The 24,515-nt window shown below is 39.4% G+C and overlaps 2 protein-coding genes across 5 annotated transcripts in view; both read right to left on the bottom strand.

Annotated features, from left to right (window-relative positions):
- Positions 1-24,515, bottom strand: part of LOC124178984 (WW domain-binding protein 4) — a 29,923-nt gene that overhangs the window by 3,978 nt on the left and 1,430 nt on the right. The window contains exons 1-5 of one of the 3 annotated variants that reach the window (XM_046562886.1): positions 12,119-12,271; positions 1,457-1,664; positions 1,198-1,299; positions 805-942; positions 314-566 (exon numbers count right to left, since the gene is read on the bottom strand). In XM_046562886.1, coding sequence (XP_046418842.1) covers positions 314-566; positions 805-942; positions 1,198-1,299; positions 1,457-1,465 — 502 coding nt within the window. In that variant the 5' untranslated portion in view covers positions 1,466-1,664; positions 12,119-12,271. Of the gene's footprint in view, positions 1-313; positions 567-804; positions 943-1,197; positions 1,300-1,456; positions 1,665-11,245; positions 11,391-12,118; positions 12,272-24,515 lie in introns of those variants that run through there. The other 2 variants (XM_046562883.1, XM_046562885.1) reach the window with 2 other exon arrangements.
- On the bottom strand, positions 17,155-23,089 carry LOC124178985 (calmodulin-lysine N-methyltransferase). Of its 2 annotated transcripts, none has more exons than XM_046562888.1 (2): positions 21,691-23,089; positions 17,155-18,291 (listed from the first exon to the last, which is right to left on the bottom strand). In XM_046562888.1, exons 1-2 carry the CDS (start codon positions 22,357-22,359, stop codon positions 17,923-17,925), a joined length of 1,038 nt encoding a protein of 345 aa, XP_046418844.1. In that variant the 5' UTR covers positions 22,360-23,089; the 3' UTR covers positions 17,155-17,922. The 2 variants fall into 2 exon arrangements, with proteins under 2 accessions (XP_046418844.1, XP_046418843.1); XM_046562887.1 differs by having other exon boundaries at positions 21,682-23,065.

Here is a 24,515-nt window from a genome sequence, read left to right as displayed (position 1 = left end):
ATCACCGCCTCTGGCGGAGACGCTTTGTACTATGTAGTTAGATTAGGTTAGGTTATGTTGAGATTAGGCAATATTAATCGATTTCAAAGCTTATCTTTGATGATTCGCGATATTTCATTTCTAATTTTTTAAGGTTTTCGAGACGTTTGATCGAATTAATCGATCAGACTTTAAAATTCGCTGTGAAAAGATTACTTAAAGTCAGTGGGAACCGTGAGGTGATTTTCTTCGGAAATTGTTCTGGACTTTTGATCGAATAAAATTTCCTCAATCGTTTTTCAAATTTTAAAAATCGAAAGGCATAGTCACGAACCGTTTGTCTGGATGTGCCAGTAGTAGGTATACCCTTCGGGACTGACTGCTTCGTACCAAAGTTTCTGGGCGAAAAGTTGACTCCTAACTTTGGCTGCATCGTCTTCCAGCCCTTTCTTGACCCTCTTGCCTTTGATTTTAGCCTTGCCCTGAATCTTCACGTCTCCGCTTGCTCCGGGTAAGCCCGATTTGTGGCTGGAAGATCTGGGTTGAGACGACGAAGAAGGATCGCAGGGATCGACGTCGAATTGGGGCTGCGATTATTAGGAGGATTGATTCAGATATCGAAAATGCAAGATAAATAAAAATGGATCGACGAAGAAGTTTGAAAAAAATAATTCGAGTTCCGTAGTGTAATGTAAAGTTAATATTCGAAATCACACGTAAAGAAGAGGAGAGGAAATGGATTGAACAGCTTATGATTAGTCGGAGGATATCCAAGCGTACTTCTTTCGGCAATTTCATTATCTATACGTTCAAATAATTTCTGACCTCTCGCTCTCCTCGATTCCCTTTATTTCCACGTGTTTGCGTGCCTCCGACTGTAGGGTGAAATTGTCTGTTCTTGTACCTTGGACTGGCTTCTGGAGGTGCCAGCTGAGGTGCTTTTGGAACATTCGGCGGTGCGGCCTGTAAAAAAGCCGATTCATTTTTACCCAGTTTTTATTTTCGATCGGCTAGCTGTTTCACATGGTGTCCGGTAAAAAATTTCTAACAAATTCAAGGACATTTCAAGGAAAACTAAGAATACACGAAAATGATAATTGTTATATACATTTCTTCATCCTGGATATTTCCAGGACTCTTTAAGGACAAGCAAAATTCAAGGACATTTCCAGGACTACTAGATACCACCATTTCAGCCGCCTTTAACTTACAACTCACGTCGTTTTTTCCTGCGTTTTCTAATTTTTCACGAATTATCCTCTCCGCTGTTAGATCAGTCGTGTTGTTCTCAACGTCTTTGAGATATGCCGCCATTGCTGCCTGAAACGAAAGAAATAGCGTTTTATTTCTCATCCTCGCGTGAATCGTGTAAGCGCAACTTTTTTTTTTTCTTTTGGACGTGCTATGTTCGTTTTTAGAACCGGTAATCATGCAGAGCGGAAGAAAAGAAGAGTGGAATAAATGTTTCGCTGCTCACGGTCTCCATTTTCTTAATGTCATCCTCGAACTTCCGGTGCTGCTTGGCCTGTTTAGCACTGTTTTTATGAATCTCCCGGAGTCGTTTGCCGACATTTTCCTTGTGCTTTTTGCCACCTTCGTGGAACTCGATGCTCGGCTTGTTGTCGGCGATCCAGCATTTGCAAAAATCGCAGAATTTCCGACCCTGAGACTTCCAGTAATCGGCCCTAACGAACAAGATGCGTGTTGGGATTCAGTAACAGTTTCACACGTGTTAAATCAGTCATTATGTACAAAATTTATTCATAAACATGTTATCATTTGCATTTGAATCAAGCGCGCGTGCACCGTGCAGAAATTGAAAGTAAATATGTAAATGGTATTTGTATAACATAATTTCAAAGAGGGTGAATCGGGTGAATAAATATTATGAAGCTGTGGATATACGTGTTCCTCTTATTTACTCAAAATGTTGGGGAAAAGATAGAGAGAGAGAGAGAGAAAGGGGGGAGGGAGAGGGAGTGTAAACGAATATCGAATAAGGATGAGAAACCGACCAGGCGACAATCTGAAAATCAAAGTTAACGAAACTTGGAATTGTCCGATTGAATGCTAGAACGTCGAGAGCAAGAGAACTTCTTCAATATTGACCAAAAACCACGGCGAGCCTGCACTTATAACTACTTTTGCGAATCTACGAGCGGAAAATCAGGAAAGGGTAGGAAAAAAAAAAGGCAACGCGTGTCCGTCCGAAAAAACATTTTCGCGGATAATAATCTTTTCCTTCATTTTCACGTAAGCTGGGTTAGATGGATAGAAGTAAGAGAATAGAAAAAGGAAAAAGGTGGATGTATAGATTACAGGATATGTCAGCAGTTGAGATTTATATACGACAATTGCATCGGGTTACAATGAAATCCAACATTATTCCGTCCCTCGTCGCTTCGTACAAGATGGGTTTTCATAAAACGCGATAATGCCTGTCGATCTCCTCCACTTTTCAGCGAATGCGAGAACAATTTATTGCAGACATTACTGCTGCACAATATGCCTCTGGGCTCTTGACAGCAATAAATTCTACCTATAACTAATAACACATTTTCATCTATGGTGGAGGAATTTGATGACACGTTAATGCGTCACAACGAAATGCGGTTTTACGAGGAGTCGGCTGTAACGTGCATTTATATCCAGCCATTTATTCTGCTAATCAATTTCTATTAATTTTTTTTTTTTTTTTTTTTCGTAAATCGATATTCCAGTTGATCACGTGTAGGTAAATGGTTTTGTTTGCGAATTATGTCGAGGGTATCAAAGATGCGCCCTGCATAGCATGTTTCTTCTTTTTTTTAATAAAATCAGAATGTATGTTCGAACGAACGACACTTGGTCTACATTCCACTCCCGTCTATTGTCCTCGCGAAATATCTACCGTACACCTATACACACAATCAAGCCTAGAGCTAAACAATAACAATGAACGTGCGAAACAGTGCATCGGCCATTCTCGCCTAGTTGGCAATTAAATCTCGCCTCCCTGAGCTTTGCAGTGTTTGCAAAGCGCCGTTAAGGCTCGATCCGCGTGTCCGTTTGAAATATTTTTTATAATTAAAATTGCTCACTTGAAATTGCTCAGCTAATAATTCATTATCAATTTTTTATGGGCATTATTATGTTGAGAAATGACCGAAAGCGCTTCTATTACGCATTATGGGTTCAATTTCGGACCAAAACCCAGCGCTGTGCATGTCATATTAATCAGCGGTGTATCTACTTCGGTAATTAGTCTAATACAACGCGTTATAGTGTACACCTCACATTTCGGAGTAATTAACCGATCCGGGGTTCAAGGGCGCAGTCTGGTTGACGCCCATTTTTAAAAATCGGCTGTCTCTAAGTGCTCTCCACGTATAATCCTATTGCAAACTCAATTTTACGGAACTCTATATAGTAGATTGAAAGTCGAAACGAAGGAATAAAAAAAATATATGGCGTTTCTCGAGAATTCAACGATGAATCGAAAACCATATTGATTCTCGATTCCACACATCGTCGAAAATAATTAAGATTTCCATACTGTTTGTTCCTTTACGAGGTCAAAGTGCACAAAATACGCAAGATGACAAACCGGTCTTACATTTTTCGCGTTCTACTAATATTTCGCAAAGTTCATCGTAAATCGATCTGTAAAATTTATTACCGCACTTTGTTTTTAGCGTATGGCTATCAACATACCGCGAGTTGTATAATAAATATGTAACGACGTTACAATGTGCACGCCTATGAACTTCTCTGCAGTTTTTCGTCAACTTGACGGCAAAAGAAGAAGCTTAAAAATCGTGAGCCAAGCTCATCAATTTTCTCTGAACGATGATGCATCGACTCAAAAACAGCGAACCTCATTCTGGAAATCTATCAGTCAATAAATCCGCCCCAATTTCACCCAATTTTCCAAGTTACGAGACAAACTGCAGAAAGCCAACGAGGATCCGAACTTGTAGACAAAATTTGTTAGTCCGCCTTCCTCCCCCTACGAGTTTTGTATCCCAATGGGTTTCCGCCCAGCCGATATCCGGTTGTACGTACTGCATGGCGTGAGATACACGTCAAGGTTCAGAGAGCTCAGCTTTCCGCATAGTCTATATTCCGCACAATATCCCGCACGTACGCGATGCACGTAAACCGTTTTGTTTTGCACAGCTGTCCCGTTGTGCCTTTATCCGTCCGGTTCGCATTACTTGATTCTATACTTTACTCTGATCTCGTCCTAAAAATGCGACGCATGCAGTTATGGATCAATGGACCCCATCGTCCGAACCCAAATTTGACAAGAGAGAAGAAGCCGTTTTGAAAATTTCCAACCAAGTTATTTGGACAATGATGGAGAAAACGAATGAAAAGGACGTAGGTATTTAATATGCGATAGAAATGAATCCGCAGGCCAAATTCAAATGGACGTTGTTTATGTATAAGAACAGATAATCTGTTTATTGGAATTAAACTAGATGAAATTTTTTTTTCCTTTGATATTCTTTTTTTTTTTAGTCTTCGGTCAATTGGTTTCTTTCCGCTTGATAACTCGTTGAATATCCTTACCTGTTATCCGTCTCCGTTGTATATCAATCAAAGAGTAATAATAAGAACTGGTTGAAAATGGTCCAAATATTTCATTATCCTATATTTGAGTATAGAATATGTATATATTTTTGTCGATAAGAACTCACGATATCGAGTTTCCCACGAAAGTGCCCCCGTTAGAACTCAATTATACGTATGTATGTATACATGATATGACGTACAGACACCGTTTCGAAGACTTCTCAATTATTGCATCGAGTCACGCACATGCTTTGTGAATATATTCGTTTGAGGTTGAAATTAAATCGGATTACGGCTACGGTGTCGGATTGAGAATTCGCAATTCCGTTAGGTTTGACTCTTCGAAATCCTGTTTGCGTCATTATTAAGGTCAAGATTCTCGGTTTACACAGACAATCGTAGACGCCGAGAAATAGAAAATTGGAACGTTTGCAAGTTCGGATCTCTTTTTTATTATACACACTGGAAAAATTGTCTCATTCGAGGTTTAAAAAGAAATTCGTCAACGAAGATCGTATGAATATACTGGAAAATATGATATTGTTAATGAATCAGCTTATTGCACCAACTCATCGTCACAATTCCATTGATATTGCAATTGTTGTTACAGGCAGTGGTCACAGGCATTAAATTATTTTCATAATATAATATTTCGATCTCTGACTCGATTAGATACACGATTTTCTCGTTGATAGTAGAGAACTATCGTTCTTTACCTTGTGCAAACGAAAAGAAAGGAAGTCGAGTCTTTAGCAATCCCCATCGTCCGTATTTCAAAAGAAACAGCATCAGCCTCGGAGGTTTTTCAATATTGTAATTATCGTCATCCAAATTGAAAGCTATTATTACACCAACGTTTTCATCGCGCGGTATCTTTTATAAGGAAAAACTTCCCGACGGCGACAAAGTCACAAAGAAAAAAAAGAGAGAACGGAGGCGACATTGACGAGTAAAATAATCTCGAGTCTGTGGTTCCCTCAATTGTCGCCCTTCCATTAAACGAACTGCAAATGATATCTTCATCAAAGCGTACTTGATCTACATTTCATTCCCGACCGTTGTTCCATAGTCGACGTAAGTGCTAAAAAATATAAGTCATTCTCGCCTAGTTGCCAATTAAACATGACCTCTCTCTGTCTTCTGTATAAGTATTCTCAAAGCGTCGACGTGTCCCAGTATAACACCGGCCTACGTGTCTATTTCTCTCTCTCTCTCTCTCTCTCTCTTCCACCCCTTCTTGTCCATCCAGCCAGCCAACTCTGTATACACAGCTGTGTGTATACTCGGTTTTGGTATACAGAAACTCAGGCATGATTGGTGATAGCAAAAATGTTTATACCGCAGGTCAGTGCGGTACAAACTTCGCGTGAACATCGCCTTGTGTTAATCCCGGTCAAAGCGGGCGTTCGCAATCACCGTATAAAAATTGTTGGGGGAAATAATTTGATTACAGAAGGTCATAAGGTGAAAGAGAAGTTGGTCAGGTTCGACAGTTCGTTGAAACCTTCGTTTCGAGCTCGTCGAGAGTTTTCGTGTTGCGAAGGAATTTTCCATTACTGATGGGCTGATTGAAACCGTTATACGAACGAATATTTCAGAACCCGATATTGAACAAATATAAACGATCGATGATGCCTAGTCCAATTAAAGTTCGACGCATGCATCACGTATAAACAGATATCACTTCATTGGTAAATAAACACTATCGTCGCGCGGACCGCTTCTGCCAATTGGATATGGCTTCCAGTTTGAGCCATTGAGCTGAAAGACCAGTTGACGCTATTCCAATTCTCTTCTTACCGATCGCGAACGCGATGGCAAAGTCAACGAAGATTTTGGCGAGCCACTGTCGCACGTTGGAAACACTTGAGATTTTGGATCGCTTTTCGAAGAGGATCCAGGTGACGTCGAACGACACGTGAAAGAGTTCGGAATGGTCTCACGATCCGCAACCGCGATAGGTGAGCCCTACGTCCGCGTAACCGTCATAACCCTGCACATTCTATAAATATCTTCATCAATAATATCGTCCCCTATGTGCAGAGTGAGATGACTGTAGCCATACGCCACGGTCCTGGTACCGGCCACAATATCTTACCGGATTTTACACGCCCGAGTTTGCCAGCATCAGCTTGAGTCGAGGAGCACAATGTGCCGCATTCCATTACAAAAGACTGATTACTAAAATGGGCCACGAAATGCGCAGTGGGTGTAATAATTCGTTCGTTCTATTATTACATTCGCATCGGGTCGTTACCGGCTATACACCCATGGGGACAATTTGTGTGGCACGATTTGAGCCAACAAAGCTATTAGTCGCGTGTCACTTGCAGCCTGACGTACATACGTAAATGTTGCACCCATAACACTGGCAGCCTTTCTTTCTGCCAATCCTGAAGAAATGAAGGAATTCTCTCGGTTTCTTGGGCACGGTTTCGAGGGTCGAGAAAAAATTAATGTCATATACAGTGCGAACAAAGTTGGGGAACTTCACTGAGAGAAAAGATTCCTCCTACAAGGAAGGTATTTCAGTTCGATCACTCCGATTTCATTTCTTTTGTAATGTGTTACAGTAGACTAAAAACTAAGCGACACCAATTTTTTCTTATCTGCCATTAAACACTCTAAGGGGATGAAACCACTCTCCAAATTAAGACATGTCAAGAGGGGATTTCGCACTTTTACCCGCAAGAACGTAATATTTTTTTTAACCAATCCAACGGGTAAAGTTTTCTCATAACGAGAAATGAAAAATGTAATTTGCTCAATAAAAAAAAAAATGCCAAATCCCCCCTTGACATGCCTTACTTTGACCCCATTAAAGTGTTCAATGGCAGACGAAAAAAAATACGTGTCGCTTAGTTTTTAGCATACTATAACATATTTGCAAAAGAAATGAAATCGGGGAGATCGATCTGGGATACCTTCCTTGTAAGTCTCATTAGAGACAGGCCGTTGTTGTGAGATACACGTGTCTGTTGTATAATAAGTGGGGCTTCTAAGTAGGTTGAGTTGCGCAATTTGTATAAGGACAGGTACAATCGTGCTTGCATGCATGCACCGGCTTCAAGGTACACGAGCAAAGTGTTTGCTCGTACACAACTTTAAGGTTAGATAAAAGGGGGGATAAGTACGACGATCCCCCGATGACATCCCAACAGCCGTTTATTTACTTAAGAGCTCATGTAACGATGAGTGGGATTGGTCAACATACGGAGGGATTTCCCATATCACGGTAGACTTACGGCAGCCGAGCTCAGCGACGGAATAACGAAGCCCATTAGCATCCAATACAAATAAATCCAAGGCGAAGTCGAACAGAAAAGAAAACAAATGTTTACCGATGGTTTATTTTTCCAATCTCTTAACGCGCTTTTCTTTATCGCGCGATAAAAATGTCGCTCAAGTTCCTAAAGGAACGTCGTTACAGTCCAGCTAATTGTGAATCATTGATAGGTGCTTGCAGGTCTTATATTCTTCGGGCTTTTCGGCCAGTTACACTTACAAAATTTCACTTCATCAATTTCTGACACTGCTGCGTCTTATGTCAGGTGTACCCGTTGACCATTTTCAACGACAGACTCCGACTGCGAGGCTTTTTGGCAAGATTATAATGATTGCAAGTAAGTATGATGAAAAAGTGTCTTTTTGCTATAGTCGAGTGAATGTATCAAGATGAAGGCACAGTGTGTGAGTATGATCTATTTCGGGTAGCACAACTTTGGCTTTTACGTTCAATTTAGATACGTTTACGTGGCGCTAGATAACTTCGCATTCAATTTAGATAATTAGGGTGCTTCCTACTCGCCGACATCTCTTCTCTTCCACCTGGCAAACGAAACGAGATCTAGAACGATTTTAGCCTTTAGCTATCCGTCTCGCTTCCTCCTCCACTTCCCAAAGCTCATCGTTCTGCCGTGTACTACTAGGCTATACTTCTTTGGCTATAGGTAGTTCAACTTCTACACGCGTGCTCCACAAAAGCTGCGATATATCATCGGCTGATTATACCCACCAGCGAAACTACCGACACTCGACAGAAACTGCAAACTCCTCTATACCATGAAGCTGAAAATTGCTTTGGTGAAGCTAACCCGTCTTTCTCTTTCCGACAGTTCCTCAAACTCGCTCATGTCCACCTGGATCTTCAAGCCACTCGAGAACTTATCAGGCAATTATATCCAGTTTCCGGCTAGTCTCGATTCATTCTGTGGCTTGGTTTGAACACCATTGGGATAAAGCGGATAACGACACGATTTTTCTCAAAAAAGTTTTATGCCCCGTTCTTTGTCTCGTTGTTTAGAAGAAGAGGAAAACGACGTGTGTGGCTCTGTTCTTTTAAACATCGATTGTGCAATCAGGCTTTTGTAAGAATCTGTTTTGTTGATGTACTGTAGGATCATTAGTATTGCTCAAAGTCGAGTGAAACAGGTCGAATGAAATACCGAACAACATCTCTGCAGGCTGATTTTCTCAAGAGTGGTTAATCGTCCTCTGATAAAATATTGGTACGGTGTATATAGGTGCCTATATGTATACACCTGACTTCAAAAGCCTTGGTATTAATTTATATACCGCTGTTTCAAAGCGCTTCAAACGAGTGTACTTCAAATGACTTGTGACTCGGGTTGACTTCGCATGACTTAATGTCACTCCGAGCGAAGTCAAGAGACGAAATGACGGTTGTCTGAAACCGTGGTTACGGATTCTTCCAACTTCCTGAATATGCCCAAGTCAAGAAACTGCAGAAAAGCCTGCAGAAAAACCTAATTCCTGAACTTTGTCCCAAGTTCCAGGTTCAAAATCGTGACTCAGAATCACACAAATCAACCGTCTGAAGATGGTGCAAAAAAATTGATGTTCTGTACTTTTTGCTTGGCACAGTTTACAGCGTGACGTTTGGCCATACCAGAAAGTGGCTCGGTATCGTTGTTATTTAACATACGTTGTTACATAGGTATACACAGAGCTTAAAATCTACAGTACCGAATGCGCGGTAATCTGTGTTTCGGATGAGTGAAGCACATGCAATGCTACTTGGGAGTGAATCATTTAACCACTATCTGCTAATGCAAAACTCGCGTCAGAGCTTTTGAACCGGCGGATCTTATTCGTTGGAAAATAATCGGGAAACATCTGCAAGTTCTAACTTGTAAATGGGAATCAATTTGAAAATGAAAAATCGGATAACCGGATATTTACATTAGTCTGTGTCTTTCGTAATTGTGACCTGTCATCTGGACAAGAAACTCGGACTTCTCCTCGCCTATCGTAACAGTTTCAAACGGCGTGTTTTTTTTTTTTTTTTCTTTTGCCCTTGACAAATATCAACGATGAAGGATGTATGGACACGTGGACAAGCAGTCCATGCTGCGAAATGATGAAGGATTCCGGGTGTCTTGACGAGTACGTGTACTCGTACCATGATCATCATGGTTCAAAGAATCGCGTGCGATATTCACCTCCTCGGTGCTTTCGGTATTTTTATTCCCTCGTACTTTTAGTTTATTTGATATATTTTCTTTCTTGTTTCTCGAGTTTTCTCAGTTATAACAAAAATAATAATAATTTGCTACTTAGTCCACGTCATTTGGTCCGTCGACTGGGTTCAGCTCGAGCGTTTATTTTGTCCCGTTAATTCGGCATGCAATAAATTTGTCACCGCTTTTAACGAGAGGTTCGCTCGGCAGTTTCACCATCGTATATTTCCAAGATTTCTCGTTCGATGACGACGCGTCTCCTGATTTGTATTAATGATCGTATTAATTGAGAGTAGTTTTCTCGTGTCTCGTTTCTTTTTCGGAGCTGTACTCCGGGTCGAGGTTTTTGGCTATTTCCACTATGATGTGACGTACGTAATAAAAATGAACGGGTATCTGACGTGCGACGAAAGTGCAGTTGATCATTCGAATATTAGACACGGAACGGCAAAATAATGTACTTAAATCGAGAGGCAATCAATAAAGTTAATATTTTTAAAAATATATAAGGCTATCCAGGTGATTTATCAAGTAGAAAAAGCCACAAACTCAACGACGACAATATTTCACAAGTATAATATACAACCACACAGCTTCGACCTACACGCGCTTTTATATATCAAGTAGAGCATATGAATTTAATTTTAGTTTATACATAATAAAATGGCCCAAAGCCATGCAAACCGCGGACCGCAACATGACAAAACGTATTGTTGCTACACAAAGACGATTTCCTGTCGCGGTAACAAAATACAGTTAAATCAATCTATAGCGTTTATCACCATCAAAGGTATTACACAACTCTTTTATCACAATTTCCGCGATTATTTCCGTAATTGCAATAATCGACACTCGTTTCCGCTTTGCGTGTGTACGAATACAGGTTAAAAATTTCCTCGTTCAACTATCAAATCTCCTAAAATATTGATTCTTTCCCCCTTTCTCAGGGATACAAGATTCAATTTTGTTACTACGAAACGTCTCTCTTGCACACATGTACACAAATTTATTAACACATTCAATTATTCATCATCTTTCTATCCCGATTTTATTTATCATTCTTATTTTATTATTTACCACGTTATATTATAGTAAGCCGAAGATCTTCTCGCGCGATCGATGTCACGTGCCAACTAACAAATTTTTTCACGCTATCGTTACACACTAATGTCGTATGTATAGTGTACGTGTATCCTAGTTATACCTATAACCTATCCTACTTATCTTACCTGCGGCTGTTCATCCGCGGTGACTGACGAAGCTACGCGTTGAACCTTCGTAACGGTTGGATTCCCGCCAAATTTTACGCACCCCAGGCCCCGACTAGACGCTGCATGGTCGGCCATTTGTTTTTTTATTTCTATTCTTTTTTTTTCCCCAGTTTCTTACTCGTGTTAAATTCATATATTATTCTTCTTTTTTTTTTTTTTCTCGCTTTCTTGGTCTCGTTTTACTTTTGATATCTATCGCACGCACTTTTAACCCAGCTTTCAAAGATCGATTTGATCAAAGTGGAACGCGTTGATTGAACTTATTTATATTACTTTTGACACGATAATATACATTGAATGCGATTTGTTGAAGAAATTAAGAACAACGCGTCCGGTTTCAACATTATGCAGGTTTACGTATTATACAAAACTGCTATGATAGTTTAGATTTTGTTCGTCACGATCATGTTTCTTTTTTTTTCCCTATCATTTCCTTCTTTTTCCGTTCCTAATTCTCATACATACGCAAAGAATGGAATAGAAATAGAAAATATTTACGGTAAATCGAATTCGCAAATTCGATTCGTATTCTTTTTGTTTTTGTTTTTTTCTTGAAAAGAGGTAATTGAACATTTTTTCTACGACGTCGTTTATTAGAGTTGATTAAAATTTTATGAAAAAAGGCGGGAGGAATATAATTTGGAGAAGAAATACGTGGCAAATACAGGGGTGGGTTTGTTTATGCAATAACTTTCCCTCTCGTTAAATAATACCGTGTATAAGTCACGCTCGTTGAAATTATTTTGAAAAACAATTGAGCCACGGCATAACGTTTACAACCGTTTATAAGTTTACAAAAACAATGCATTCCTGCATGGAACAGCTTATTACCCCTTATTTTATACCGCTAAACGCTGCATTGTAAATCAGCGGCTGGCCGGTGTTTTGTTCGCGGCTTTATACAGCGGAGGTGTGTTTTAAATCAGTGCGCCAAGCACAGAGCGACGCTGTGCCTGTGGCTGGATTATTTAACTTTCCGCGTTGCTGAAAATAAAAGAGAAATCTTCGTTTAAACTACTCTTTGTTCTTTCGGTAACACGAGCCAATAAACTTCAAGGGCTTTAAACTATTTATAAATAAATATGAGAGGTGAGAAAAATAAGAAAAAAAATAAATAAAATAAAATAGAAACAAACAACGTACTGGACGTTTTTCATCCCTCTGCACGCCTCTCGGGTTTAATTATTTGTGTAACACGTGTAGTAAGTGTTAAATTTTTCCACGCGATAGTAACTTTCATTTTGATACAAAGAGTAGAGGAAAAAAAAAAAAAAAAAAAGAAATAAAAATAATTTATAGATACTTCGTGACGTTGGAGGATTCGGGACGATGTCATTTATTTTTTCAACCATTCTATTTTCTGTTGTCTTGAGATTCTTTTTTAATCCCACTTTTATACGAGGATGAAAAAAACTCGAGAAAAATAATGAAAATAACAATAATAACGACAATAGTAATAGGAATAATAATAATAATAATATTAATAATAATAATAAACTAGGAAAAGAAAACCGAAGGAGAACTCGATAATTCAAAGCTTTTATTTATCCACGAGGAATCATAAATCTCGCGACGATTTTTTTTTTCGCTCAGCTTTTTTCTTTTTAAAATTTTCTATACTTCTTATTTGTTTGTAACACTAGTTTTTAAAAATTTTTTATATCTTTATGCTTAACCAACTTTCTCGGACGATGCGTAGACTTAGAGAAACTCGAGGTATCGAGGTATAAGAGACACAAACACTGCACGGAACGATCATTCTTTGCCGTATTTATACATTGGACATTATGTGTATGTACGTACATACATGCGTGCTTGTGAAAGAGGAAGAGAATATACCTGTGTGTATATGTATATAGTGACGGTGTAGTAAGTTAACGTTGAAACAGATGCGACTGTCAAAAATATCTTTCAAACTACAATAGACGCCGCATGCAAACGAAAGAAACGATGTAGCTGCCAATTCTCTCCCTCCCTCCCCACCCATCCATTCGAGAATATAACTATAGGCAGTATTTAGCCCCTTGAAAGCTTATTCGGAGTTACTTCATTCGATTTTTTCTTATTTTTTTCATTCAGTGAACAAATATGCAAAAAATTTTGATGGTTCGATCGAAAGAACTATGGAATATGCATTTTCATTATATACTTGGACAGCGATTTTTCTTTTTTTATTTCTCATAATGTTACTGTACATTTTTACACACGTATACGATCTACTGTGCAGAAAAAAAAATTGGAATTAATAATTCTTATGAAATGTGTATAAATTGTATAACTTACAGGTGAAATATAAGATTTAGGAAAATTTGTAATTTACAGTCGATTTTCAAGGCCCGAATGAACTTCCATGAGCAGTGAAAATGAGCGAAGAAACCGGTTCCGATCATATAATGACGTAAATTCTATTTTTCACCGTATCTTTCTTTCTGTCGTTCTCGTTTTTCTCAGTCTCGTATCTCCTCTTCCGCGGGTATATACAATAAAATTTTTTTTTTTATTCAACACAGTGATTATTTTATTATTGTCACGATGATTTTGCGAAAGGTAGATACGAGGAGAAGAAGAAGGAGGGGGGAATTAAACGAGCCGGCGAACTGTGCCAAACAGAAACTCCGGCTATCTGAAAGATCTAATTTCGTACCTACGCGATGTGTTTTCGGAGGCTGGGTTAGCCTAGCCTTAGTCTTGGTCTTCTGCCTTTTCGCAGTATCTATTATGTAGCTGGCGATGGATTGTACCTGCGTGTCGGTGTATCAAATCGGGCGTCGTGACGTTCCCTAGGACTAATTAAAACCGACATATAAACGGCGCGACCTTTCGTGTCTTTTGCCAATTGATACAACTCGCAGATTCGGAAGGTCGGATGTCCGCGCGCCGAGTGGCGGGAATAAACGCGAACGCACGATTAATGGATTGACTATCAATCCGGCGATGCGGGGAGTGCTGACCAATTTCAATTAGTTATAAGAAAACTTTGGTCATCCACGCGAAGGCCAAACATGCACGAAGGTTTCATTGCAGTCAAACTAGGAAAGATTGGACGATAACACAGGTTTGCGACGAAAAAACCTGCACAGGTTTTTTATGCTGTTTCTTATAGAGTTTCACTCACTGAAACCGCGAAATATACTCAGAAATTTCACTTACGTCGGGTTTTTTTCTTAAACTCGTCTTTGTAGTTTCGTTTAGAGTGAAATTCCCGTGTAATTCGAAATCTGGTATCCTATTCTCGATTATAAAAATCCTATGCAAACGTGACTTCTTACTTCCATTTAATATGCATTAGAGTCAGATTTGAGAATAAATACAAACAGGGAAAGAGAAAATGGAAAGCGGAAGCGTATTCGATGGTGTATCAAAGAGGAGAAGGAAAGTTTTCACAGGCGAAAAGAATGAACGCGGAATGTTAAATACATTTCACGAAGAAATTGGTTGTTTAATTTTATAAGAAATATTGCTTAGTTTATTGTAACAAAATGGTGGTTTGTTCATTATTGTTATGTTTCTTTTTATGCAGAGACTTCGTATTTTGCAAGAATACTGTACGTGATAAAGGGAAATGGAAGTCATTTTTGCATTTGGCACACTTGCAACCATAATATTTACCAAAAACATTCCATGCAGCTGAAAAAAAAATATTTTTTTTCAGACATGTGTAATTAAGCATTTTTTCTGTTTTATCGGTTGGTTTTGAGGATATGGACACTTTTTTGGATTTTGGTAGGACTAGTATCGAGTTTAGTTTTAAATTTTACTCCTGTAACACATAGAGTGGAATCTGTAATAAAGAGAATCGATGCGATTATGGATTCGAAAATTCTAATTCGGTTGCAAAAGTCGTGATTGTAGAATTTCATTATATGCTTTATTGTTCTGGTTTAGTGGAAGACTAACGACATTTTATACACTCCGCGTACGAGGAAATAAAGGGAAAATCAGTGAAACGGCGGAAAAGCGTTTTGGATGGCTGGATACGAGGCTAATTTTAGATAATTGATTATCGACCGTGATAAGCGTCGTCGTGAGATATTTAGCGAAACCCGTTTATGGTTTTACCGGCCCTTTGACGAACGGCACAAGCGCAGAGATTCGGTTCTTGAGAAGCTTGAATTTTTTTTTACGAGAAATTGGTGTTCCTGTGACTCAAACAATTGCAAAGAGAAGATTATACAAGCTCTTAAAAAACTGATATTTTAACTGGATTGAATTTTTGAAGCCAAGAGGGAAAGGAAGAAAATCATATTCGTTGCTGCGCTCGATGTAAACGATTAATTATTATACAGATGTACGTTTACCGCAGAGTTTGAAAACTCGAGTCGTGTAAATTTCTCAAATGTTTTTACAGCCCACGGTGTACGTAAAATGATGTATATGGATTACAGCGATGTGTATAAGCCGAAGTCTGAGCGTCTGCAGCCGTAAAAATCAGTCGTTGCAGTCACAAAAGCGCTGGCATCAACGATATAAGATTAAAGAATATTATCGCCTAGCTGCGATGATTAAACACCGTAAAATTTTCTGTTCAAAGTTTATTTTCCGTGTAGTCTGGTAGATCAGTTACTCGTGTACAAGCTTATATGTGTATACATGTGTCCGAGAGATTGAGGAGGAAAAAAAGTAATGGGTATATGAAGAAACGGATGATGATGTAGAGGGAAATAAAAAGGAAGGCAGGAAAAATCGACCTCGTCAATTTCATACAACAACTCTGATTCCCTGTTCGCCCATTTAAAAAAAATGTTCTCCTAATCTGCCGCCTCGTTAAGACCACGGCAACTGCTTAAGACGTCGCCAATAATTCCGAAACGACTGACATTTGTTATAACATGTGTGTATAACTCTGCAGTGACACGCGATATATGTATAACAACGTCGGTGTCAAGATCATTATTATTATTATTATTATTATTATCATGCTAGCGAAAAGCTAGACGAATTGTGATGAAACGACCGAATGAGAAGTCGGAAAAAGATGACAATTTTTGCGCGCGAAACAAGACGAGTATAATTGAGATCGATGAGGTAAAAACTCGCTTACAGGCAACGAAAAATCAGACACAATTTAATTATCATTCGATTCGGAATGCCAGCTCGTTTTTTCGTGCGAATTTTTCCTTCGTTTTTCTCTCAATTCTCGAACACCGTGCAATCGCCACGGCCATTTTCTTCTTCTGCGATCTCGTTTCCACTTTAGCAATCTTATCTCTCTTTTTCTATCGCGCAATTGCGTAACTCGTGCGGTTTAACCGCGTGGCTCTGATCCGGAATCAAGGTGAGGAAAAACAAAGGAAAAGCGTCCTCCATGTGGAAGTGGGTTTGAAAATTATCACAGAAGTCAGTGCGTATGTACAATCATCATTGTATTATTATTATTATTATTATTATTATCATCATGATTATTTTTACAATTAACAATATTCTCACGGTGTGTAACAATTATAATATACGTACATGATATATAGTACGACGCTGATACGCGTCTTGACTAGGATTCTTAAAATTATATTTGGTCCTTTTTGAGAAGACTTTTATAGATACACCGACGTCATGGGTAACAACGGTAAAATATACATTAAATAATTTATACGTACATGTATGATGTGTATCTATGTACTTTCAGGTAATTACAATATATTATATGCTAGACAGCTAAAAAAATATATGACTATTTAATACCATGTATCACGCCTCACAATCAGGGTGCGACAACATTTCAAAGAAACTAAGGTATAAAGTGAAATTTGTATTCCAAGATTGAGTTCGGAAAATGCGAAAATAAAAAGAAAACAAAAACTTTTCCGTCGAATGAAAACTTTGAAGGTAAACTAATTATTGTAACCTTTTCCCCCCAGCGTAAGTTTCTCTCTTGCAGATGTTTATCTCGTGAAAATTGAACACCTTGTGCTACGTACGGTTATTTTTTTTTTTTTTTTTCAAGTAATTTCTTTTCAACGGGCACGAATAATAGAAAAATTCCTTACTTACTTGAACAGACGGAAAAGTTTGCACAATTAATAAATATAAGGCGAATTTTAATAATAGTTAAAAATGTGGGTACAAGGCGGTAATCTTTATTATATTGTAGGTGAGTGACTTCGCAAGCATTATATTGGTCGTTTGGGTAAACAAAATAACTAGACACGTTTTTTCATTCCTATACATAGAATAAATGATACAACGGACAAAAATAACAGCGAGACAAATCTATTCACATTTTACGTATATCGTATATATTGGATAAATCTATCCGTGTATAATAATGTTTACAATGTAAAGTCTCTCTCTTGTCGCTTTTCTATTACATTATACATAATTTCGTGTCTTTTGTAACATTGCTACAACATATACATATATATATATATATAATATTATATTAACATATCAATTTTCGCATTCATTTTGTTTCCGGCTTTCCGTTTCCGAAACAATGAATCCAAATTGTTTGGACCACCTCGATTCCCCGAGAAGGATAAAAATGATAATCGTACAACCGGAATTTAAGAATACATTTCAGAAAAACTTACGCCCTGATCTTTGGTTTCCCAATCGTGTATTGCGACCAATTCGACAATATTTAATAAAACAGCAAAACGCTGCTGGAACGAAATCGGCTGATCGGCAAAAATCCTCCGTCATCCGGGTGCCTTGATTTGCTTCTTGGTCAGCTCGAGAAGCAGCGGGTAATGGATGTCCGGGCAGTATTCTTGGCTGTGCTCAACGAGCTCCAGGTGCCTCGACCAAACTCGAGGGTCGTAGAATTCCCGCTGCCTGGCCGTGAAGCCCCGCTCGATCGCGGCTTCCGTAAATTTTTCAAAAGTCGAACCTCGCCTCGGCGCCACTATCAGCGCAATTCCGTCCTCAGCCAGCCATCCGAATATCGTTTCGACCAGGTCCAGCCGAGCCTCGTCGAAAAAGAGACAGTCCGCGCTGAGGATCACGTCGTAGAGTCCGGCCTGAGACGTGCGCCGGGATTCCGGCTGGTTCCAGTCCGTCGACCACGTCTGCGGAAAATTATCGCAAGCAAATTTGTTCAATTCTTGGAACTTTGGAAAGCTAGTTCGATTGGTCTTAACCCGAGATCGCTGATTTCAAAAATGGGGTCGAAACTGAGAAATTTTCAAAACTTAAAATGTCGGATCTAAATGCATTCCGCATATTGAATTTTGTGATTTTTACGATTAATTAAACGTTTTCATCGACCCCGAAAACCCCCGAGTAACTAATTTTGAGCAAATCAGATCAGTTTTCATATTTTCAGTCCACCATATTGGCTCCGCCATTTTGAATATCATTATTTCGACGTCGGATTCGTTTTTACCGATCCCAAAAACTCAGGATTACCGAGCTCCACTTTTCTAGTCCCCATAACCTTCCCGCAATTACATTTAGTTTGTTGAAACATGCATTTTCAACACTTTGTTTATTTATAGCCCTCACTATATTCGTGGAATCATCATAATCACTCTTAAAACATCAACATCGACATCTTCGAAGTCCAATTATGCAAAAACAATTACAGCGATATTACAAAAATTGAATGTAACTCTTGGATAACCGATTCAAAAAAGGTATCTCATATATCAGATGCTGTGTCGCAAAGGGTTAAGGAGATGCTATAGTCCGTTTTTACCGACCGAGTAAAGTGCAGCCGCTTATTTTTATTCTTATCGAAGTCTGCAACGAATCACTGATATGAAAATACCGCAGTCAGCGCTGTATTTTAGAAGCGATTCCGAACAAAAGAAGTCGATAACTTTTTTCGTTCATGCGAGAATGAATTTTGTTACTCGGTCGGTAAAGGCCGGCTATGGCATCCTCATAACGGTGATCAGGCGGCAATCGTTTGAATCCGAGGTTAGAAAAAAAGGAAAAAACAGTTTCGAAACATCACCACCAGTAACGTCACGTGATCATCCCCAATGTATCTAATAATAAAATATAATAATCTGTGCGAATTCAATAACACAAACTGTGATATCAACAATTTGAGAGAAGAGATTTTACAATTAGAATGTTCAAAGCTATTAAAATCTTGTCTTTTTTACTTCTGATTCGAATATTTCTGGTCTCATATTTCCGCAGTTCGGAGACCGTTACAAACTTTCACCGTATTATTATATTTGTGGTTTCTGGCTTGTTTCACTCAACGAGCGGAAGCGAATTTCCAGTTTTACTACCGAACAGACGTTCCGCGGTACCTTGTGCATATTGTGCTCAACCATGTTCCGGCCGGGACGGATTTACGGCGCAATTCGTCTGCTGCGGGTGAAAGCAAAATGCAAGCAAGCTCAGTTTCAGGGGTAATTTGAAAAATTTCCCGTATCGCGGTGTCAAGGCATGGCTTTCAAATTTCGGTAAAAATTACGAATTACGCGAGTAGGGGTCGTTCGAACAGGAAAATATACGTGTGCACACAATATATTGCCAGGTATGGATACTTGTTATTATACAAATACAAGCGTCCAAAAATTGTGTCTAAAATAGCCTCACTCTGAGCGATTATAAACCCTGTGAGCGAAAATGTGTGAAACGAAATTTCTCACGGTCGACTTATCTCCCGATGATCACGAGGCGTCGAAACCGATACCTGCAGGGATTTACCATCCACGATAAGAACACGGAAAACAATCAGAATCATCCGTATGCACGCTTTGTATGCAGCAAAAATAAGCGTGCAATCTGCGTACAAACACGAGATCAACTCTCTCGACTGATCGTCTCGCCAGAAGGACAAACATCAAGTCCATTAGAGTGTGTCGATTTTATTAAAACGAAAAAGAAAAAAAATTGGAACCCCCCCCCCGCCGGGGAAATTGATTGTTTACACGGGTATTACGCATGCGTATATGCGATATACGCGTAATGCAATCTTTTCCGTTGCACAAGCATTTCGGTACACAAACCTGACTGATTGTGAACGGTATGGTGGAAGCCCGTAAATTATTTGCGTAACACGGACGCGATATACGCGGCGAAGGGCAGATCAAAGAGAATGTAGGGGCTTAGGGTTGGAAAAAAAGAAGAGAAAAAAAAACAAAAACAAAGGACACAAGTTCAGGGGCTTCAGCCGAATGTCAATGCGTAAAAAGAAAAATAAGCAAACGAAAAACATTACGGCGATCGAGTCGAGTGATCTCAAGTTTTCGAGTCAAAGTTTGTGCTCTTTATTTTTGTCTTTTGGAGACCAATTTTGAATCGGTATTCAAAAAAAAAAAAATCTTTATTTATTTCAGAGTCAAGAGAAAATATATTCGCTTATTTATTTTTTTTTTTTTTATTGCAAGTACTGTAACTGCAGCTATTGTTTACGAAAAATATTTACACTCTGCGTTTATATAATAACGAGTCACAGCCTTTCTGCAGAACGATCGAACAACCTTCGAAGACATTGAGAGTCGCGGTTTTCACGCTTCTCAACGCGATGTCTCAATTGTATAATTATTCAATTTCACGAAATTCGCGCGGCAATTTATAGATTTCTGCAGGTTTGTGACAATATCGGTCTTCGCAATCGAACTGAAATCTAATTAACTCGACTGGCACTCGAGTCTGATAAAAATTTCAAAGTAATTGAGAGTTGGGAGATGTGTCAATCTTAATTATTATTATTATTATTAATATTATTATTAATATTATTGTTATTATTAAAGAACCTGCGGGAAGGAACAGAGGATCAAGAATAGATAAATTGGAAACGAAGTTGAAGCCTAGCACCCAGAATTAACTGCCAAAAGTGCTAATTTTGATTCAAATAATTAGGCAGTGATACCTGGCAGTCGAAATTTCGTCAAATACCTTGAAGTCTATAATTGTACCTATAGTTTGACAGAATTGTGTGTATAAAACTGAGCTGCGTCGTCTCTGTCGAAAGAAGTTTGACTGGTGATTCTGACAACCAGCTTCAGCTTCACGTAATTACGGAGTTGAAGTTAGTAACGTTAACCTAACGAAGCATTAAGTCGAAACTTGCTATTTGGCAAACTTAGAATGACTTTAAGGCAACCGAGTTTGCAAAATATCAGTACGTTTCGCTTCGTTAAATTTCACCTAATTTTAAATAATCCCAAAGTTCCGAACTGTCCAGACTTTCCCTAAGAACGCATCGTTACTTCAACGTCGCGAAGTTAAATCTCACGAAATGACAAGAACTCAAGATCGGACGAGGTTGAAGTTAGTAACGTTATCGTAAAGAAACATTGGGAAAAAAATCAAGATTTTCTAATTGTTACAATGGTGTTTAACGAACTAAAATTGCGGTATACGAGTATGTTCTGTTTTATTACAGTTTACTAAATTTCAAACAGTTCGAAAATGGCGAAATAACGGTTTTTCTTCAGCACGAATCGTTACGATAACGTTGCCAACTTCGACACGATAAGATTGAAACGAACCTGACGAACATGATTGGCGTTGACGTCGTCCTGCCTCAGATCCTTGGCTGCCCTTTCCCACTGAACGACACGACAATCTATAAAGGTGTCCAATTTGTTCCTGGCGACGATACACCTGGCATTATCAACGCTGGTGACATTGCCGTCGGTCAGGGTGACGGCCGCGGGTTTACAGTACTTGGCGACAAAGACTCCGGCAAGGCAGCTCATCCCTCCGCCAAGTTCGAGGACCGTTTTTCCCCGGCAAATATCCCGATTGCTCAGCAAATAATGAGCCAAGCACTCCTCCGACGGCCACACGCAAATGTTGCCCGTGTTGTTGAAGCCGATCAGCTCGTTCGCCGTGAAGCTCTTGTTCACCTCTCTGACGTCGACAGCGAAGCACTTCCGGTCAATCGTCGCCGCGTACGAATACCACGTCGATTCACGATCCCCGATAACGTTCTCCAACGCCGCCGCGTTCACCAAGCCGAAGTTGGTGAACCGTCTCACGGAAATCGGGTCAGGTTCTAACTCCTCGGCGTCTTCCTGCGGCTCCGGCGATCTCGTCAACGCTCTCGCCAAGAGACGCCATCGCCGCTGCGCCCGATTTATCATTTCCGTTTTCTTAGTTCCCGCCATCTTCTCGCAGTTCGCGTTCACCTCCAATTTTCTCGACCCGATATCCAAGCCCTCCATCCTCGTTGACCGCAGATCTTTTTTTCTCGTTCACTCGGTGTGTGAATTTACCCGTAGATCACTTCAGCTTCTCGTCACGATCGCTTTGTGACGTGTGATACGTGGGATAAACATTCGCTGTCTTCCCGCCTGTTATCCTATTCGGATTAACCGAAGATGACCGTCACACGTGACACGTGATCACGTTTAAAAATTATACTTTATAAAAATTAGTCGACGCGTTTAATGCTCGTGGATATTGCCGATTAAAAACAGCCGTTGTGTTGTTCCCGCGTTGTTTATTCCGCATTTGTCTCCTCCTCCGACTTTCTTCTGTTTCGCACAAGGTTATCTTCCAGTTCCTCTTCCTCTCATTTCTCACAATCAATTATTCGAGTAAACCAATATGTATTCACTTCGGTTCCACGTGCAGTTTGCGAAAAATATATATTTATGTAAAATTAAGAGGAAAGTAGATCCGCAACCGGTGCCCCTTTGCGGGTTATTCTTCGCCCCCGTTGCAGCAATTCGGGAGCGCTTTTTTGGGGGGCGGCTGCACCGCTCGGGGCCCTCGAAATTAATCGAGGAAGAGGAGCCGCGCTTGCGATGCGCGCGAAGGGACGAGACCAACGGACTAAAACTAAAACTCTCGTAACTCCGCGCCACGCGCTACTCGCGCATGCGCTTTTGCCTCCGGCTATTCTCCCTCCTTCCTCATCCTCGTTTTCTCTCGCCACTCCTCCTGCCCTCTTCAATCGGCGTCGGCGACGCACGCCGCGAACTGCAAAACGTCAGGGATTCGCGCACGTCTGCAGCGATTTCGGAGGCTGCAGAGATTTCGCGAAACAAGACGGAAGGATGGGGGGGTGGGGGGGGAGGACTCTTGCTTAACAGGGCAAAGGGGTTATCATTGAGTAAATTTACACCGAGAAAAAGAAATGATTCGATTCAATTTGTACTCTAAAATATTTTAACTGATGATAAACTTATCAAATTATTCTACAATTCTTGGCCAAAGTTGGAGAAAAAGTAGGATAAACAATAATTGCGGGTAATCATCTGCTTTGAAATTTTATGCTAGACTTGGAAAGCACGGTTGCATTTTTGAGTCGTATTTAAAACTTGTTATATACCGTGCAGTTACAGAAAGAGGACGTTTTCTTCTGTAAGAAAAAATAAAAGACACATAAAGAACACAACAACGTACGGTATTTATAAACTTTTATGACTGTCGAATGAGCTTTCCAAATCTCTTGATATTTCGACACCGCGGTTTGGTGCGAATTTTTCGTCAAGAAAATCGTTGCAATTCTACAACGATCAGTTTGTAAATTATATCGTCGGTAAATTGATCGCTCTGATTTTGTTGAAATCATAACAAATGTTGACTTTGTTTTTTTTTTTTTTTGTGCACAAATTTTTCAATTTCACTGAATTTACACGAGGCAGCATATTCTACGTATAAAGGGTCTAAAATCCTTGATTGATCAGTTCATGAAATTTACAACGAGCTGAATTAATTTTGTGAGTGCTTTTAAACCACCGAACTGAACTGTTCAGTTGAAAATACGCTACGATTACTTAACGCTTGAGGAAATTTCTTGGGTATTGATATATACCTAACGGTAGATCTAAAGGCGACTCGATTAAAATTTATTGAACCGGATAAAATGTTTACTTAGTTGAAAAACGAATAGATAAATTGTAAATAATTACAAAACGGAGGAAAAATATTCTAACGAATTTCACGAATAAAATTCTATTGTATACCTAAGAGAATTTATAGGTTGAATGAATTCAAAGCCGATCCGTCAAGGTGATATATCGTTCAGGCTAGAAAAAGACAATTTTGTCTTGCTAGGTTCTAATCTCATTTTTGACTATCTAATATGACAATTAATTTCCATAAAAATATTTACAAAATTTGTCAAATGCAGAATTAAGGAGTAACCATTGAATACAAAAAAAAAAACAAAAATAACGCGAATAGGCGTAATAAAACCCTACTGAAAACATGTCCTACAGATAATCTGGCAAAATGAGGGTAGGGAAACGCAAACCTCTCGCTGGGGTGGACCGCTCTTTTCGCAAGTGTCCAGATTTAATCTCGCACTGCGGATACGCGGCGAGGGCGTGTATCTTACACAAGGTATATTTGCTTCTCTTAACTACACGGT

The sequence above is a fragment of the Neodiprion fabricii genome, chromosome 3 (assembly GCF_021155785.1).
Source record: "Neodiprion fabricii isolate iyNeoFabr1 chromosome 3, iyNeoFabr1.1, whole genome shotgun sequence".
NCBI classification, from domain to species: domain Eukaryota; kingdom Metazoa; phylum Arthropoda; class Insecta; order Hymenoptera; family Diprionidae; genus Neodiprion; species Neodiprion fabricii.
This window is presented reverse-complemented; position numbering and strand designations above follow the sequence as displayed.